This window comes from Lampris incognitus, chromosome 20, assembly GCF_029633865.1.
Source record: "Lampris incognitus isolate fLamInc1 chromosome 20, fLamInc1.hap2, whole genome shotgun sequence".
NCBI lineage: Eukaryota > Metazoa > Chordata > Actinopteri > Lampriformes > Lampridae > Lampris > Lampris incognitus.
In genome coordinates, this window is record NC_079230.1 from 5,040,653 (window position 1) to 5,059,183 (window position 18,531).

An 18,531-nucleotide genomic window follows, 5' to 3' on the forward strand; every position below is an offset into this window, starting at 1 on the left:
GAGTACATCTGTTGCCATCTTACAATGCTGTAATTGCAACGATTCCCCAATCCTCTGTGAGTAGTAGTGCACATGGCCTTTGTAACTCTAGTTCATGCTCGTTAAGGCACCGGCTATCACACAGAGGCCTCATGCAAGCAGAGCTGTCAGAAACTGGAGTGACAGGTCATTCGTTGAAATCAGTACTCAGCACGGAACTTTGTGAACCAACAAGAAATGTTAAATTTCTCCAGTGCGCTGGACTCTCCGTAAGGATGTAGCTCATTCAATGCAGGTTTCCAAATGACCTTTGGTGGGCAACGATATACTTCTGCTGCATCTTGTCTGCCGTAAATTCATCAGAAGAAGAAGAAGAAAAGCAGCCTTTTGAATTGACCATTGTCTAAAATTGGTTCTTTAGAGATCAGCGATCAGTCAACTAGCTCACTGAAATAGTTGCTGAATTTAAAAGACGTATCACACGTTAGGAGGCTGAAAGTTCACATCTGAAGAAGGATAACTGTCATTAGAGGAAACTGTCGGATGCCGTTTTTAAACATGAAATACGGTTATACAGATCAGGTTTGTACATTTTAGATTAAAAAAAAAACAAAGCTATTTATTCATGTGTGTAACTGTTGTAATTAACGTGACAACTGTAGTGAGTTGAGCAAGATGTTTCCTGGTGTAACATTTGTTTGTAATCTGTGGCGGGCGGTCAGCGTGAAATCACATGTTAAAATTTCCTCCTTTTTGTTCACGCTGATTTCGTCCACCACCAGCTGTTGGTGTTGTGTGGGTGGAAAAGAAGTAGTCCAGAGCCATAGTCTTTCTAATATGTAGCACCGCGGTGAAATTACTCTCATATTCGATATTCGCTGGTAGTTTCCCCTTCTAACCTCAAGCCAGCTCGGATTGGCAATCCAACAGCTCCGGCAAATGCCAGGTGGGCCGCGGCCCACTTGATGTTGGAACAGCCCATTTCATTGGCTGTTACATGGTCCCAATTGTCAGTAGGTTACCTGTACTGTAAGGCAGGTGAAGGAAGTGCATCCTTGTCGCCCACTCCTTCAAGTGGATGTATCCATCCATATAATGTCAGAGGTCAAGCGGGAAATGATCAAGTCAAGAGGAAACGAGTGGAAAATAAATGTTATGGGTTTGAATCCAAAATAAAGCGAGCATGAAATGGATAAAGGCCTCAACAAACAAAAAGGTCAGAGAGGAAAAGAAAAAAAGCTTCAGGCTGATGCGGAAAAATGTTGGAAGTTAACACATTTATTCCAAATGCCGATGCCACTGATGAGTACGCTGATGAGATGTCGTCTCACCGCCGAAGGTAGAACATGCTAGTCTTTTCACTGCTTAAGGCCGCTGTGCTGTTTTTTGTTGGGGGAGGGGGGGTTGGAGTTTTCTCGCTTTTTCTCCCCCGATTGTACTTGACCAGTTACCCTATTTTTTCCAAGCCGTCCCGGTCGCTGTTCCACCTCCTCTGCTGAGCCGGGAAGGGCTGCCGACTACCACATGCCTCCTCCCATACATGTGGAGTCACCAGCCGCTTCTTTTCACCTGACAGTGAGGAGTTTCACCAGGGGGACGTAGCGTGTGGGAGGATCACGCTATTCCCCCCCCGGAACAGACTTCCCGGCCGACCGGAGGAGGTACTAGTGCAGCGACTAGGACACATACCCACATCCGGCTTCCCACCCTCAGACACGGCCAATTGTGTCAGTAGGGACGGCCGACCAAGCCGGAGGTAACACGGGGATTTGACCCGGCGAGCCCCGTGTTGGTAGGCAACGGAACAGACCGCTACGCTACCCGGACGCCACTGTGCTGTTTTTTAAATGATGTTGAGGTGAGAGTGTTATTATGGCTTCGCTGATTAGTCTCCACTCCAGTAGGGTGCAGGCATGCTGCTTGTCACAGCCTGACAATAGGAATGAGTAAACCTGTTTAAATAGTGTCGGTAGCAGGAAATCCTGACTGTTAATCCTGACGTGTGAACCGCATCAGATCAGCAGTGAACTATGAAGACGGCGTTGTTCAATGTCAGCCACGTGTCCAGGTCATCGTTAGGCTAGCGTGAACGTTGAGTTGGGCTGTTGTGTGTAATAATGACAGCAGTTTTAATGCGTTCTAATCAGCGCCTTGATATGACATATACCTGTCCAGTGGGTGGATTTTAAATTTAATCTTTTTGGTTCTCCAACCATTTTTAGTTCAATTTGTTGGCTAATACTTGAGAGATGTAATCTTATAGTGGAGTGGATTGCTGCCAAATTAAGTTTCGTTGTGTTTAATATGCAAAGACAAACACCCATCTGTTAGTGTGCACATACAACAAAATCCTGGATGTCTGATTGCAGCCGGAGAAAACCGCGAGCTGTAATAAAAGTGCTGCGTTTATATTTTTGTTGGGCGTATGTTTGGTATGGAATTTGGAAAAGGTGTTTCTTCTCCTCCTAAAGGATATGGCTGTCTTTTAAGCTCAAAATTCAAAGCTTCTTTTGTTGCTGATAGTGTTGTGCTCAACTGCTGTGCGTGTGTTATTAGCACAGTCAGGCACCTCATGAACTTTTAGGTTTGTTAAACGACATTTACAGTTTGCATTTTGTGGGACAATTTGTAGTTCACCGTTTCTTGTGAATTGATAACAAAACCGGTTTTGTCGGGAGTGGGAATCTGGCTGTTGAACTTTATCATGTGAGGCGACCGCGCTAACCACTGCACCACCGTGCCGCCAGTGATGATATTATTTAACTATATTTTTGAATATATTTTTCTAATATAGTACTCTAAAGTTTTGAAATGTATGGTATTTCAGTATTGACCAATAGCACCCACAGGACCGTGATGTACTGCCTAGTTTGCTGCAGGCTACTCTTTAAACAATAAATCATTGATTTCCATCCAGTTGTGTACACAAACAAACTGTTTAAATGTAAAAGTCAGATGGAATGAAGTGTTACATCGGCATATGGCTGGGATTCGTCATGGCATGTTTGTTTTTGCCATCATTGGTTGGCAGTTGGTCCATACCCCCTCCAGTCAAGCGTTACAAAGAGGCACAGATGAAAGAAGCCATTAGGACATTGAAATTTAAGAAAAAAAGTTGGGGGGTTTTTTTCATAAAATTTGTGACTATTCTAAATGTCTAGCTACCTTTTGTATGCGCAAAATCCATTCCAAAATAGGTATTTGGGGATCTGCAAAAGGTCATCGATAACGGCAGGCCCTTTTTAAAAATATTTTCATTTGCCATAAACGAGGTCAGATATACGTCCCTCACCTGATCCAGTTAGGATGCAGGAAGATGGCCTAAAAAATGTCTTTGCAGGGCAGCACTGATGCTGTAAATGGCAAAATGGTGGAAAAGATTGATCAAATTTGAATGGAAAATATCAGGACTTGTTCAATTCATGATACCCTATGTATTCGAAAATGGTCAATATTAAAGCTTGAATCAAGCTTGAAATTTTGGACCTGACCGTGGCTTGACAACATTCTATTCAAACCCAACCACCCGCATCAATAAACTTTGAAACTGAACTTGATTACAGCCCAACATTTTCTTACAAATGGCATTTTCCCATTGATGAAAAAAAAAAACCAAGGTTCCTCATTAACTCTTATGATGATGTTGACCAAGAACAGAAGTCAATCTTCCATTTCAAACATTCTTTAGCCATGAAAACATTCTTAAAATTGCCTGGAACAAAGGCCACATAAATTAAATTCAGAATAATCAAAAAATTGTATCGACCACGATAACGGGTATGGAGCAGGACATCGGACAATTTTGTAGTCCGATTACACTCAGTCTAAAAGAAATAGGAGTCTTCCAGGCCTATAAAATAAATAGTCTAGCTTTAGGTTTAGAACAGGCTGTATAACTAGATCGTCAGAAAAAAATATTAGTATAAAGCAGGTCTGAGGAAGAAACTTATAATTTTTTTCAGTGGGCACAAATGAAAAAGTATGTGTTTGGTTTTTTGGGGGGGGGGTCTTTTAAAACTCTCGATTAGAATACATTCTGGTTGTTTTTGAGTATGAAATACTTCACTTACAAGTCTTTATTGCTTAGAACTTTATTTAAAGCATCCAGTAATGCACTTTTTCCTCTCACCTCCAGACTTCCAGTTGGTCTTAGTTTCCAAAGAGAAGATTCACTCTGTGAAGCAGGAGTGGAGCCCCAGTCTGGGGCAGGAGGAGCCAGATCTCCCACATATTAAAGTGGAACAGGAGAAACTCTTGATCAGCCAAGAGGGAGAGCAGCTTCAAAAACAGGAGGAGACTGATATCAAGTTTCCATTCACTCCTGTCCCTGTAAAGAGTGGACATGATGAAGAGAAACCTCATTCCTTACAGCATCATCAAAGCCAAACTGAGGAGGACAAACAGGCAAAGCCATCAGACAATACTTCAACTCAACAGATGAAAATGGAAGTTGATGGAGAGGACTTTGGATTGTCAGAACCAGCCAGTAACCAAGATCAGGATGGTGATTTAGAACCAGCTAGTAATGGTGAGTCCATCTCTTCAGACTATTTTGAAAGTGAGACTGAAGACAGTGATGATGACTGGAACAAAATGAGAGAATCTCAGTCCGTTTTAGATACAAAAGATAACAATAACATAAGTCACCAGAGATCTATTAAAAAAAAGGTTTATTTGCTCCATCTGTGGCAAAGTGTTTACTCAAAGAACAGATATGCTGAGACACATGAGAATACATACAGGAGAGAAGCCATTCATTTGCTCAGTTTGTGGTAAAGGGCTTTCTCATAATGGAAATATGCAGAAGCACATGAGAACACATACAGGAGAGAAGCCATGGGTTTAGTAGAAGTGAACATTTGAACACAGGAAAACACATATTGCAGATAAGGCCTTTAGTTGTTCAGTCTGTGGCAAAAGGTTTTCTCAAAAAAGAATATGCAGACACACATGAAAACACACACAGGAGAGAAACATTTTAGCTGACAGTTTGTGGGAAAATATTTTCTCAAAGAAGAAAAATGCAAAGACACATGAGAATACATACAGGAGAGAAACCTTTCACCTGCTCAGTTTGTGGTAAAGGCTTTACTCAAAATGGAAATATGCAGGCACACATGAGAACACATGCAGGAGAGAAGCCATTAAGTCGTACAGTCTGTGATAAAGGATTTTCTTAAAATAACACTTGTGCAGATATACATAAGAATGCATACAAGAGAGAAACCTTATAGTTGTACTACCTGTGATAAAGGGTTTCTTACAAGCAACCAATTGAAGACACGTAGGAATACATACAGGAGAGAAATCATTTGCTTGCTCAGTCTGTGGCAAAAGGTTTTCTCAAAGAGGAGATGTGCAGACCCATAAGAACGCATATAGGAGAGAAACCTTTCATTTGTTCAGTTTGTGTTAAAGGGTTTTAACAATTTTGTAGTCGTAATCATACGTAATCGGACAATTTTGTAGTCTGATTACACTCAGTCTAAAAGAAATAGGAGTCTTCCAGGCCTATAAAATAAATAGTCTAGCTTTAGGTTTAGAACAGGCTGTATAACTAGATCATCAGAAAAAAAATTATTAGTATGAAGTAGGTCTGAGAAAGAGACTTTATCATTTTTTTGGCAGGCACAAATCAAAAAGTGTGGGTTTAATTTTTTTTGGGGGGGGGTCTTTTAAAACAACATCTTGATTAGAATACATCCTGGTTGATTTTGAGTATTAAATACTTAATTTAAAGCATCCAGTAATTAATTTTTTCCCTCACCTCCAGACATCCAACAGCTCATAGTTTCTAAAGAGGAGGTTCACTCTGTGAAGCAGGAGTGGCACCCCAGTCTGGTCCAGGAGGAGCCAGATCTCCCACATATTAAAGTGGAACAGGACAAACTCTTGACCAGCCAAGAGGGAGAACACCTTCAAAAACAGGAGGAGACTGATATCAAGTTTCCATTCACTCCTGTCCCTGTAAAGAGTGGACATGATGAAGAGAAACCTCATTCCTTACAGCGTCATCAAAGCCAAACTGAGGAGGACAAACAGGCAAAGCCATCAGACAATACTTCAACTGAACAGATGAAAACGGAACTTGATGGAGAGGACTTTGGACTGTCAGAACCAGCCTGTAACCTAGATCAGGATGGTGATTTAGAACCAACTCGTGATGGTGAGTCCATCCCTTCAGACTATTGTGAAAGTGAGACTGAGGACAGTGATGATGACTGGAACAAAACTAGAGAACCTCGGTCCAGTTTGCATACAAAAGATGACAATGATATAAGTCATCAGAGATCTATTAAGAAACAATGTTTCGCTTGCTCCATCTGCGGCAAAGCGTTTACTCAAAGAAGAGATATGCTGAGACACATGAGAATACATACAGGAGACAAGCCATTCACTTGCACAGTTTGTGGTAAAGGGCTTTCTCATAATGGAAATATGCAGAATCACATGAGAACACATACAGGAGAGAAGCCGTTTAATTGCACACTCTGTGGTAATAAGTTTACTAGACGCGAACATTTGAAGAGACACATGAGAATACATACAGGAGAGAAGCCGTTTACTTGCTCAGTTTGTGGTAAAGGGTTTCTTCAAAAGGGAAATCTGCAGTTACACATGAGAACCCATACAGGAGAGAAACCATTCAGTTGCACAGTCTGTGGTAAAGGGTTTAGTAGAATGGAACAGTTGAGGACACATAGGAAAACACATACAGGAGAGAAGCCCTTTAGTTGCTCAGTATGTGGTAAAACGTTTTCTCTAAAAAGAACTATGCAGACACACATGAGAACGCATACAGGAGAGAGACCCTTTAGTTGCTCAGTTTGTGGTAAAATGTTTTCTCAAAGAGGAGAAATGCAAAGACACATGACAACACATACAGGAGAGAAGCCCTTTAGTTGCTCAGTATGTGGTAAATGGTTTTCTCAAAATAGATATATGCAGACACACATGAGAACGCATACAGGAGAGAAACCTTTTAAATGCTCAGTGTGTGGTGAAGAGTTTTCTGAACGAGGAAAAGTGAAGAGACACCTAACAACACATACAGGAGAGAAGCCATTCACTTGCTCAGTTTGTGGTAAAGGGTTTGGTTTAAATGGAAATATGAAGGCACACATGAGAACACACACAGGAGAGAAGCCATTCAGTTGCTCAGTGTGTGGTAAAGAGTTTTCTGAACGAAGAAAAGTGAAGAGACACCTAAGAACACATACAGGAGAGAAGCCATTCACTTGCTCAGTTTGTGGTAAAGGGTTTGCTTTAAATGGAAATATGAAGGCACACATGAGAACACATACAGGAGAGAAGCCATTTAGTTGCTCAGTGTGTGGTAAAGAGTTTTCTGAACGAGGAAAAGTGAAGAGACACCTAAGAACACATACCCTTTAGTTAGTTTACCCTTTAGTTTAGTTGGTTTGCATACCTTTAGTTAGTTAGTTTATAAAAGCCCTTTAGTTGCTCAGTCTGTGGTAAAGGGTTTTCTTAAAAAAAAAAAAGATATGGTGAAACATGAGAATACATACAGGAGAGAAACCTTTCTCTTGCTCGGTTTATGGTAAATGGTTTTCTCAAAATGGAAATATGCAGACACACATGAGAACACATACAGGAGAGAAACCCTTTAGTTGCTCAATCTGGTCAGGGGCTTTCTAACAAAAAAAATATATGGAGAAACATGAGAACACATACAGGAGAGAAACCGCTCACTTGCTCAGTATATGGTAAACGGTTTTCTCAAAATGGAAATATGCAGACACACGCGAGAACACATACAGGTAAGAAACCATATAGTTGCACAGTCTGCGATGAAGGGTTTTGTGGAAGCGATCAATTGAAGACACGTGAGAATACGTATGGGTGAGAAATCATTTGCTTGCTCAGTCTGTGGCAAAAGGTCTTGTCAAAGAGGAGGTGTGCAAACCCATAAGAACGCATACAGGAGAGAAACCTTTCATTTGTTCAGTTTGTGGTAAAGGGTTTTCTCCAAAAAAAAACTTCTGCAGACAAACGTGAAAATACATACAAGAGACAAAATCCCTGTTTGTGTCAAGACTGGTGAATGTTTTCAGCAGAACTATTAGACAAAACACATGACATATCACAGAGAAGAAAACTGGATTACTTGGCTCAGCTTGTGGAAGAAAAAAAACTGGTCACATGCCGTGATCAGATCATCATTTGAGTGGAGCGAAGGAAGAAAACCACTCTTATTTTACAATGAAAATTTTTCAAACATATCTGGGGGATAATGTCAGTACATTTGAATAAAATACAGACCGAAAAAAGGTACCATTGGGTACCAGTACCAAATTCCAGGTACTGGTATCAGTTCAAATGTGAACCTCTCTCTCTCTTAAAATATTCCTCTCACCCTTTTATTTCAGGTGGTGTGTGTCTTCCTCAAGCTCGGATCCTGTACCAGAGGCCTGAGAGTTTTAGGGTTCTGCACAATATCTTAGCTGTTCCTTGCTTGGATCACGCTGTTCTGGACAGAGACCTCATGTTCCTGCAATCTGCCGGAGTCACTCTCCCAGTTTGGGGGTCACAACCCCTAGTGCTCCTATTACCACTGGGACTACTGTGGATTTCACCTTCCACATCCGTTCTAGTTCTTCCCTGAGCCCTTGGTATTTCTCCAGCTTCTCATGCTCTTTCTTCCTGATGTTGCCGTCACTTGGGATTGCTACATCGATGGCTACTGCTGTCTTCTGTTCCTTGTTGACCACAACAATGTCTGTTTGGTCAGCCAGCACCTGCTTATCAGTTTGGAACTTGAAGTCCCACATGATCTTAGCTCTGTCATTCTCAACCACCTTTGCCGGTGTCTCCCATTTGCACTTGGGGACTTCCAGTCAGTATTCAGTACAGATATTCCTGTACACTATCCCAGCCACTTGGTTATGCCTTTCAGTGTGCTAGTATTTTGCACCCTGCTACTAAGTGCTGGACTGTCTCGGGGGCATCTTTGCACAGCCTGCATCTTGGGACTTGTCTGGTGTGGTAGACCCCTGCCTCAACCGATCTGGTCCTGAGTGCCTGTTCTTGTGCTGCTATGATCAAAGCCTCTGTGCTGTCCTTCAGTCCAGCCTTTTCTAGCCACTGCTAGGATTTCTTGATATCAGCTATGTCTTCTATCTGTCGATGGTACATCCCATGGAGGGGCTTGATCTTCCATGATACCTCCTCCTCGTCTTCTTCCTCTGCACTCTCTTCTGCTGCCTGAGGTACTCTGTAGTTCATGCTGAGGGGCCGTCTTTCTGATGTACTCATGGATGTTCCTTATTTCATCCTGGATAGTGGTCCTGACACTCACTAACACTCGGCCCCCATCGTATCGCTTATCATAGAGTCTCAGACTGTTAGACTGTGGGTGGAACCCTCCGTGCATTGTGAGGAGTTTCCATGCCCTGGTATCTGTGGCCTTTATCTCCTCTGGTGATTTCCCATGTGTGTGTGTGGGGGGGGGGATCACCAGAGATGAGGAGCTTCTAATTTATTAAGTGGGTTAGTACAGTGACCTTACCTTCAACTCACCAGTTCACATAAAGGTAACAAATTGACATTCACCAGATGAGGAATTCTCCCGGGAATTCATGCTTGACTTGTTTATCAGATTTAAAACAGGACATGGGACCACTTAGTGACCTTTCCAGGTTTTCTTACTGGTTGATCACAGGAAGAAGAGTTAACCTTATCTCCACACAAGACAAAGAACCCTTTCCTTTGTAAAGTACAACTTCCTCACCCCACAATATGATGGAGGCATTAATTCGAGGTGTTCGAGGTTAAATACTTTAATATCGTTTTTATCAGGACAGTGACTTAAATTTATCAATTCAAACCTAATTTCTTCTGTCTATCTCGGTCTCTCTCACACGCACATGCACACACACCAAATCCCCTGTCTGTGCCAAGTGGTGGTAACCTTATCTCAAGTCATAAATCCAAACATTCCTTTAAATGTAACTCCGTGTTTCTGTACATGTCTGAAGTGATTTGAATTAATTGTTTAACCCTCTAGTGAACCAACTAATATTACTCAGCAAACGAGTTCATCAACAATTATCTAACTCCCATGACTATCACTTAAATTGACTGCGGTTTTGATTTAAGATTTTAACTGCATTCCTGCCATGTAACTATACTGCCACCTAGTGACCATAAGTGGTTAGATCTCTGGTCAAACTATTCTGTTAACAGTATGTTATTACTTAATTTTATCATATTCTTTTTCATTTTATTTTATTGATGTTATTCATTTAGTCATCTCATAAGTTTGTAATTTTATGAGTTGTTAGTAGATAAGCTTCTGTTCATATACTAATAGTATAGGAACAGTTATTATATATAGGAATAGTGTAGGAACATCTTGCTAGTAATTAGTTTGGAATATCATTTTGGATTAGTATTTAATGTGATGGAACCGTTACTGTTTAATTGTATGTTCTCGATGTTTTATGCAGTACACTGAAATATACTTCCCATGTTGTTACGGGTCTTAGATGGCACGTTACTGCCACCTGTTGGAATTTAGGTGGTGCTGCTTTACCGGCTGTGTATCGCTGTAGGGGCGTTGTGACCCGGATGTTGTTGCGCTCCGAGCCAGATAAAAAGAGTATGTCAGCACTCATGACTCGTCTCGTCATTTAACACCGAAACAACTATCGGTTGGCCATGGTGTTAAACTGGGTATGTGATACCTGTGTGTATAGTCTAAGTCAAATAATCCTTTCTCCTAAGACCATGGAACTGTAACCCACTTGATTACATGTACCCTGTGACGTATGTAAGTTCCACTAGTAGGAGGCACACGAGCTACAGAGTTTAAACCATAAAAACAACCGTCAACAATAGAGAAGAGAGAATGAATCCGATGAGAGAAAGACTGGAAGAGAAGAGAAATACGGACATTTAGAAATACGGACAACTTTGACTATGGATACTTGAATTATTGATATTTGAACTACAGGACATTTGAACTACGACATAAAGATCACGAAGCTTCCTTGGTGAGCCGCTAGCCAAAGCTAAAAGTAAACAGCTTCCTGTGTTCCATGGAATCCTAGCCATTTACGTAGGATATCTTGATTTTATCCAAAGACAGATGGTCTCCTGTTGAAGGAAGAAGGAAGACTCTTGTCTCTTGTGTTTTGTACGCTGCTGGAATCCTGGTGAGCTAAGAGTTTAAAATCTTGAAGTTTAAAGACTGACAATTTTCGATTGGTTGCTAAGCTAACCTAGCTAAAACGTATATCTATGATCCTTAGCAGTTTCCCATATGATTCAGAGCTTTAAAACCAGTCAGGACACCCGATCCATAGGGTTTATTTGATATAGGAATGTTAGACATTTTAATATAATAATATGCTTGTTGTTAAAAAAAACTGTAAGCTCCAGTTGCCACTAGCCACCGAGCCAACTCGGGCTACATGGCATCCATGGAAACCATAGCAACCAGCTAGACGTGAATTCACGTTGCTAGTGCCGCCTGACCGTCACGCAGCCTGGCTGCGATGACGTTGTTTTAACTGTTCTTACAGCAATAGGCTGTTGTCATTCAGCCCCATATTAGTTATATGTAGGAAATGATTCAATTTTGAGAATTGACTCTAGATTTGGGTATTTTTATTTTGTTTGTAATTATTTGATAGAGATTGCAATTGATAAGGAATCTGTGCAATTTTGTGCAGACTGGTTTTTTAGTACCCTGAACAACCCCCCCCCTTGCTACACCTTTTGGAACCCTTGGATACCCCCTTTGGATTGCCCCCATCATCGCCCTGGATTTGGATTCATCATCATCGCCCTCTACATTAACTTGCCCCTGTGATTGTGGTAGGATCTGGACATTGCACCTTGCACAGATTGGAAGACTGAATCATTCCCCCTGTTCTTTTCTTTATTATTTTCTTTGAGTGCACTCATACTTTATTTTGGATTATTTTGTTTAAATTGTTAGTGTAGAATATGGCTGCATAAGTAATATATTAGAAGGGTATAAAATAGAATATAGATAGATATAGACAATAAGTAGAATATTAGGAAGAACTTTTAAAAAGTATAATAGAGTAATATATATAGCATATATATATATAATATAACACATCTCATTTAGTATTGATATTGAAATAACTTGACTTTGAACTGTTGAAATAAATTGGTTTTTTTTATTGTAAACTATACCCACGAGTGTGTGTGTTGTCTTTGGGGTGAGTACTAGAATCTGGTCTAGAAAAAAACCTACACCAATCTCCACTGAACTTAGACATTAGACTGTAAACTGTCCCTGCGCAAGCATAGGCCCATTCCCCTGTCGCGCAGGTTACAGAACGAGTGAGGAGGTGGCTCTCAACTAGTGCAGAAGTTATTCATCCGTCTTGTGACAATCCCAGAAAAGAAGGACATGTAAAGCCGGTCCAGCCTTTGTCCTTAAGTTTTAGTCTTTTTCTGAGTTTTCCCTCATTTCAATTCCCTTTTTGTTTCCGAATTTTATATCTGTTCTTAAATTCTTTCTTCTTCTGTTTCTCTCACCAAGCTGTGCGCATCTCAACTTATTATTTTACTCCTTTTTTTTTTTTAACAAACCTCGTTTTTGTATCTCCCTTCAAATGAGTAAGTACATTTTTGTAGTACAAAATAAGCCTCGCGTGTGATCATTTTTGGAAGTGTTGTCATCTGGCCAACAAAACTACTTTGACTATTTCAGCCAAGTTGGATCAGTTAGATTCTGCATAGCAGACTGCTATTTTTACTCTTGACCAGATGGACCAACGCCTGATTGTCGCGAAAGACTTGAATCTTGAAAGACCACTCTACCAGTCTCGCCTACCAGCGTTTAACTGTTGCTAAGAGGCCCAGGCTGATCCGGCCCAGGGTCCGCTACATACCACACATAGCGAATATCAGTGGAGAACTCGTCACAGCTTGACACCGTTGCCGGGTAACCTCGGCCTCTCTGTGGGAAATCCTCGCCCGGAAGTCGTGTATCATCCGGCGCTGACCACAGCGACCTCCAGCTGAACGGCATCATCTCTGCAGCGATGCTCCATTCAGAGTAGGCTCGAGTCAAATCTGCTGCCTTTGATAAGAGCTGATGTCAAATAGCAATCTGAAATCTTACTTTTAAGCCTTAGAGAGATTTTAGTCGTTTCATAGCACCCCGCCTTCTCTGGTAGTTCTGAAATCACCTACTAAGCTGCACCATCGCCAAATTAAGTGATATCTAGTATTTTACCAGTTGAGTCATTTCACTCACTTATTGGATTCTACACTCACCGGCCACTTTATTAGGCACACCTGTCCAACTGCTCGTTAACGCAAATTTCTAATCAGCCAATCACATGGCAGCAACTCAATGCATTTAGGCATGTAGACATGGTCAAGACGATCTGCTGCAGTTCAAACCAAGCATCAGAATGGGGAAGAAAGGTGATTTAAGTGACTTTGAACGTGGCATGGTTGTTGGTGCCAGACGGGCTGGTCTGAGTATTTCAAAATCTGCTGATCTACTGGGATTTTCACACACAACCATCTCTAGGGTTTACAGAGAATGGTCCAAAAAAGAGAAAATATCCAGTGAGCGGCAGTTCTGTGGGCAAAAATGCCTTGCTGATGCCAGAGGTCAGAGGAGAATGGCCAGACTGGTTCAAGCTGATAGAAAGGCAACAGTAACTCAAATAACCACTCATTACAACCGAGGTATGCAGAAGAGCATCTCTGAACGCACAACACGTCGAACCTTGAGGCAGATGGGCTACAGCAGCAGAAGACCACACCGGGTGAAACTGAGGCTACAATTCGCACAGGCTCACCAAAATTGGACAATAGAAGATTGGAAAAACGTTGCCTGGTCTGATGAGTCTCGATTTCTGCTGCGACATTCGGATGGTAGGGTCAGAACTTGGCGTCAACAACATGAAAGCATGGATCCATCCTGCCTTGTATCAACGGTTCAGGCTGCTGGTGGTGGTGTAATGGTGTGGGGGATATTTTCTTGGCACACTTTGGGCCCCTTAGTACCAATTGAGCATCGTGTCAACACCACAGCCTACCTGAGTATTGTTGCTGACCATGTCCATCCCTTTATGACCACAGTGTTCCCATCTTCTGATGGCTACTTCCAGCAGGATAACGCGCCATGTCATAAAGCTCGAATCATCTCAGACTGGTTTCTTGAACATGACAATGAGTTCACTGTACTCAAATGGCCTCCACAGTCACCAGATCTCAATCCAATAGAGCACCTTTGGGATGTGGTGGACCGGGAGATTCGCATCATGGATGTGCAGCCGACAAATCTGCAGCAACTGCGTGATGCTATCATGTCAATATGGACCAAACTCTCTGAGGAATGTTTCCAGTACCTTGTTGAATCTATGCCACGAAGGATTAAGGCAGTTCTGAAGGCAAAAGGGGGTCCAACCCGGTACTAGCAAGGTGTACCTAATAAAGTGGCCAGTGAGTGTAGTTTTCCATTTAAGTTGATTATCGTTGCCTCATTTATTCATCTGCTCATTCATTTACCAACTTATTCATTTATGCAATTGTTGGTAGACATTCAGCCAGTAATAAATGATTCTGTTACTGAAAGTCGTTACAAGCGTGTATCTCTAAAGTAGAATCAGAAATCCCTGTAATCGTAAATTTACAATTACATTTCAGTCAGTGAAGTATAAGTTTACCCAATTATTCAAACATAAGTAAATGACCTGAACAAAAGAGCATATGTCTGTGAAACAAAACGAAACATTCGTGACTTCCATCCTTGAAGTGTTAACTCAACTTCTACGTTGGGAGGGGAACCCCTTAACCCTGAAAGTGCCCCTCCCTGTACCACAACATATCTCTGACATCAGACCGATGCACATAGAAAACTAGGCTTCAGTTCCCAGACCCAGACATACAAGCAGTTTAACTGGATCATGTCGCAGTAGGAAAATTCGCCTGATTATACAATACAATGCAATCAGATCTGGTGTTAGATATGATAATCTTACCAATCTCTGTAGTTTAATCTTGCATTCACAGTACAGGAAGTCCTCATGAAGCACCCTTGTTGCGTCGAAACCCCTTGAGCTTGTCTTGGATATGCTTGAGACGGGCTTCTCGGCGTTGGCGTGATTTTGCGCGCGCTGTTTCCCAGGTAGGTTGTTTTGGTCTCACCGAAGGTGTGTTTTGCACGGAGGTCTCAGCTCCACTGGATGAATCCCCTTTTCTTCAAATCGTCCCTCCTGCGTGCTGTTGTACTCAGCTGGGCCAATGTCGAAGAACATTGAATTTCAGTGGGTCTGGAAACGAATTTCCTTCTCCTTAAGTGCTTTTCTAAAGAAGGAGTACGCCTTTCTTTTCATGAGTATCTTGGTCGTGTAGTGCTGCTCAAAAACAGACTCTTCTTCCACCGTAGTGGATCTCTTTCTTTCTCCAAGTGGAGCAGAGAACAGACTCTTTAGTTGTGTACTCCAGGAAATAGACGAGCATGGACCTTGGGTTAGAGCCTTGCGACGGTCTGGGTTCCAAGCAGTGACCGGTGGCAGCGGTTTCCTGCCACGATTTCATTATTCAGTGATGATTTTGTGCAGCATGTAGGAAGGACGACAAGGAGACTTGGTGGTGGAATGAGGAAGTACAGAAAATTATACAGAGCAAGAGGTTGGCAAAGAAGAAGTGGGATAGTCAGAGAGATGAAGAAAGTGGACAAGAGTACAAGGAGATGCAGTGTAAAGTGAAGAGAGAGGTGGCAAAGGCAAAGAAAAAGGCGTATGGTGAGTTGTATGAGAGGTTAGACACTAAGGAAGGAGAAAAGGACTTGTACTGATTGGCTAAACAGAGGGACCGAGCTGGGAAGGATGTGCAGCAAGTTAGGGCGATCAAGGATAGAGATGGAAATGCACTGACAAGTGAGGAGAGTGTGCTAAGAAGGTGGAAGGAATACTTTGAGGGGCTGATGAATGAAGAAAATGAGAGAGAGAGAAGGTTGGATGATGTGGGGATAGTGGATCAGGAAGTGCAGTGGATTAGCAAGGAGGAAGTGAGGGAAGCTATGAAGAGGATGAAGAGTGGAAAGGCAGTTGGTCCTGATGACATACCTGTGGAGGCATGGAGGTGTTTAGGAGAGATGGCAGTGGAGTTTTTAACTAGATTGTTTAACACAATCTTGGAAAGCGAGAAGATACCTGAGGAGTGGAGAAGAAGCATACTGGTACCGATTTTCAAGAACAAGGGCAATGTGCAGAACTGTAGCAACTACAGAGGTATAAAGCTGATCAGCCACAGCATGAAGATATGGGAAAGAGTAATAGAAGCTAGGTTAAGAGGAGAGGTACAATTAGTGAGCAGTAGTATGGTTTCATGCCATAAAAGAGCAGCACAGGTGCAATGTTTGCTTTGAGAATGTTGATTGAGAAGTATGGAGAAGGCCAGAAGGAGGTACATTGTGTCTTTGTAGATTTAGAGAAAGCATATGACAGGGTGCCGAGAGAAGTCGGGAGTGGCAGAGAAGTATGTAGGAGTGGTGCAGGATATGTATGAGGGAAGTGTGACAATGGTGAGGTGTGCGGTTGGAACGACAGATGGGTTCAAGGTGGAGGTGGGATTACATCAAGGATCGGCTCTGAGCCCTTTCTTGTTTGCAATGATGATGGACAGGTTGACGGAAGGGATCAGGCAGGAGTCTCCGTGGACTATGATGTTCGTGGATGACATTGTGATCTGTAGCAAAAGTAGGGTGCAGGTGGAGGAGAGCCTGGAGAGGTGGAGGTATGCACTGGAGAGAAGAGGAATGAAAGTCAGTAGGAGCAAGATGGAATACCTATGCATGAATGAGAGGGAGGACAGCGGAATGGTGAGGATGCAAGGAGTAGAGGTGACGAAGGCATACGAGTTTAAATACTTGGGGTCAACTGTCCATATTAATGGGGATTGCAGAAGAGAGGTGAAGAAGAGAGTGCAGGCAGGGTGGAGTGGGTGGAGAAGAGTGTCAGGAGTGATTTGTGACAGAAGGGTACCAGCAAGAGTTAAAGGGAAGGTTTACAAGATGGTTGTTAAACCAGCTATGTTATATGGTTTAGAGACAGTGGCACTGACGAAAAGACAGGAGGTGGAGCTGGAAGTGGCAGAGATGAAGACGATAAGATTTTCATTGGGAGTGATGAAGAAGAACGGGAATAGGAATGATTATATGATTATACCTATGGTCATGAGCTTTGGGTAGTGACCGAAAGGATGAGATTGCGGATACAAGTGGCTGAAACGAGTTTCCTCCACAGGGTGCCTGGGCTCAGCCTTAGAGATCGGGTGAGGAACTCGGACATCCGGAGGGAGCTCGGAGTAGAGCTGCTGCTTTTTCGCATCAAAAGGAGCCAGTTGAGATGGCTCGGGCATCTGATAAGGATGCCTTCTGGGCGCCTTCCTTTGGAGTTTTACCGGGCATGGCCAACTGGTAGGAGATCCCGGGGTAGACACAGAACTCGCTGGAGGGACTGCACGTCCAATCTGGCCTGGGAACATCTTGGGATCCCTCGGGAGGAGCCGGAGGGTGTTGCTGGGGAGAAGGACGACTGAAGTGCCCTACTTAGCTTGCTGCCAGCGCGACCCGACCCCGGAAAGCGGCTGACGATTAGATGAGATGAGAGGTGAGGGAAGACATGCAGGTGGCTGGTGTGACAGAGGAAGATGTAGAAGACAGTAAGAAATGGAAACGGATGATCCGCTGTGGCGACCCCTAACGGGAGCAGCCGAAAGTAGTAGTAGTAGTAGTAGTAATAGTAGTAGTAGGTAAAGCAGTGGTTAGCGCGGTCGCCTGACAGCAGGAAGGTCCTGGGTTCGAGCCCCGGGGTAGTCCAATCTTGGGGGTCGTCCTCTGTGTGGAGTTTGCGTGTTTCTTCCGGGTGCTCCGGTTTCCTTTCACAGTCCAAAGACATGTAGGTCAGGTGAATCTGCCGTACTAAATTGTCCCTAGAGGTGTGTGTGTGTGTGTGTGTGGGGGGTTATCCCTGTGATGGATTGGCGGCCTGTCGAGGGTGTCTCCCCGCCTGCCGCCCAATGACTGCTGGGATAGGCTCCACCATCCCCGTGACCCTGAGCAGGATGAGCGGTTTGGATAAAGGGGGTGCAGCATCAAAGGTCTGTCAGAGACAGAGGACAAACAATTACAGGTGTAATAGGCTTAATTTATTCAAATACTTAAACTCAGCAGGTTTACTAACGTCATGAAGTTACACGCTCCAGTAGGTGGCGGCATGAATCTTTTAATGTTGGTTTTGTAGTCCGCCAGTAAAACAGCAGAAGAAGAAGAAGAAGAAGAAGAAGAAGAAGAAGACGACGTCGTGTTTCTGTGTCTTTTTCCACGTCCAGTCGCGTCGCCTCGGTGAGCCGCCTTGCCAGCTATGGACATACGGAAGAGTGTCATGAGGAGTCCGCCTCAGCCCCCGTCCCCAGAACCTGGTTCGGCAGCATCAGCCAGTGAGCCGCGGCCAGAGGGTTTTTCAGGTTTGTGGATCCGCAGCTGTAACTTCGGCTAGTAGCAGTGAGTTGGAGAGGCGACATCCC

At 43.0% G+C, this 18,531-nt stretch overlaps 1 protein-coding gene across 1 annotated transcript; it reads left to right on the forward strand.

Annotated features, from left to right (window-relative positions):
- Positions 1–4,089: 4,089 nt before the first annotated feature.
- LOC130130953 (oocyte zinc finger protein XlCOF6-like) lies at positions 4,090–18,448 on the forward strand. Its single transcript, XM_056300817.1, has 3 exons — positions 4,090–4,507; positions 5,753–7,373; positions 18,337–18,448. The coding sequence occupies exons 1-3, from the start codon at positions 4,090–4,092 to the stop codon at positions 18,446–18,448; spliced, it is 2,151 nt and encodes a 716-aa protein (XP_056156792.1).
- The last annotated feature ends 83 nt before the right edge of the window (positions 18,449–18,531 follow it).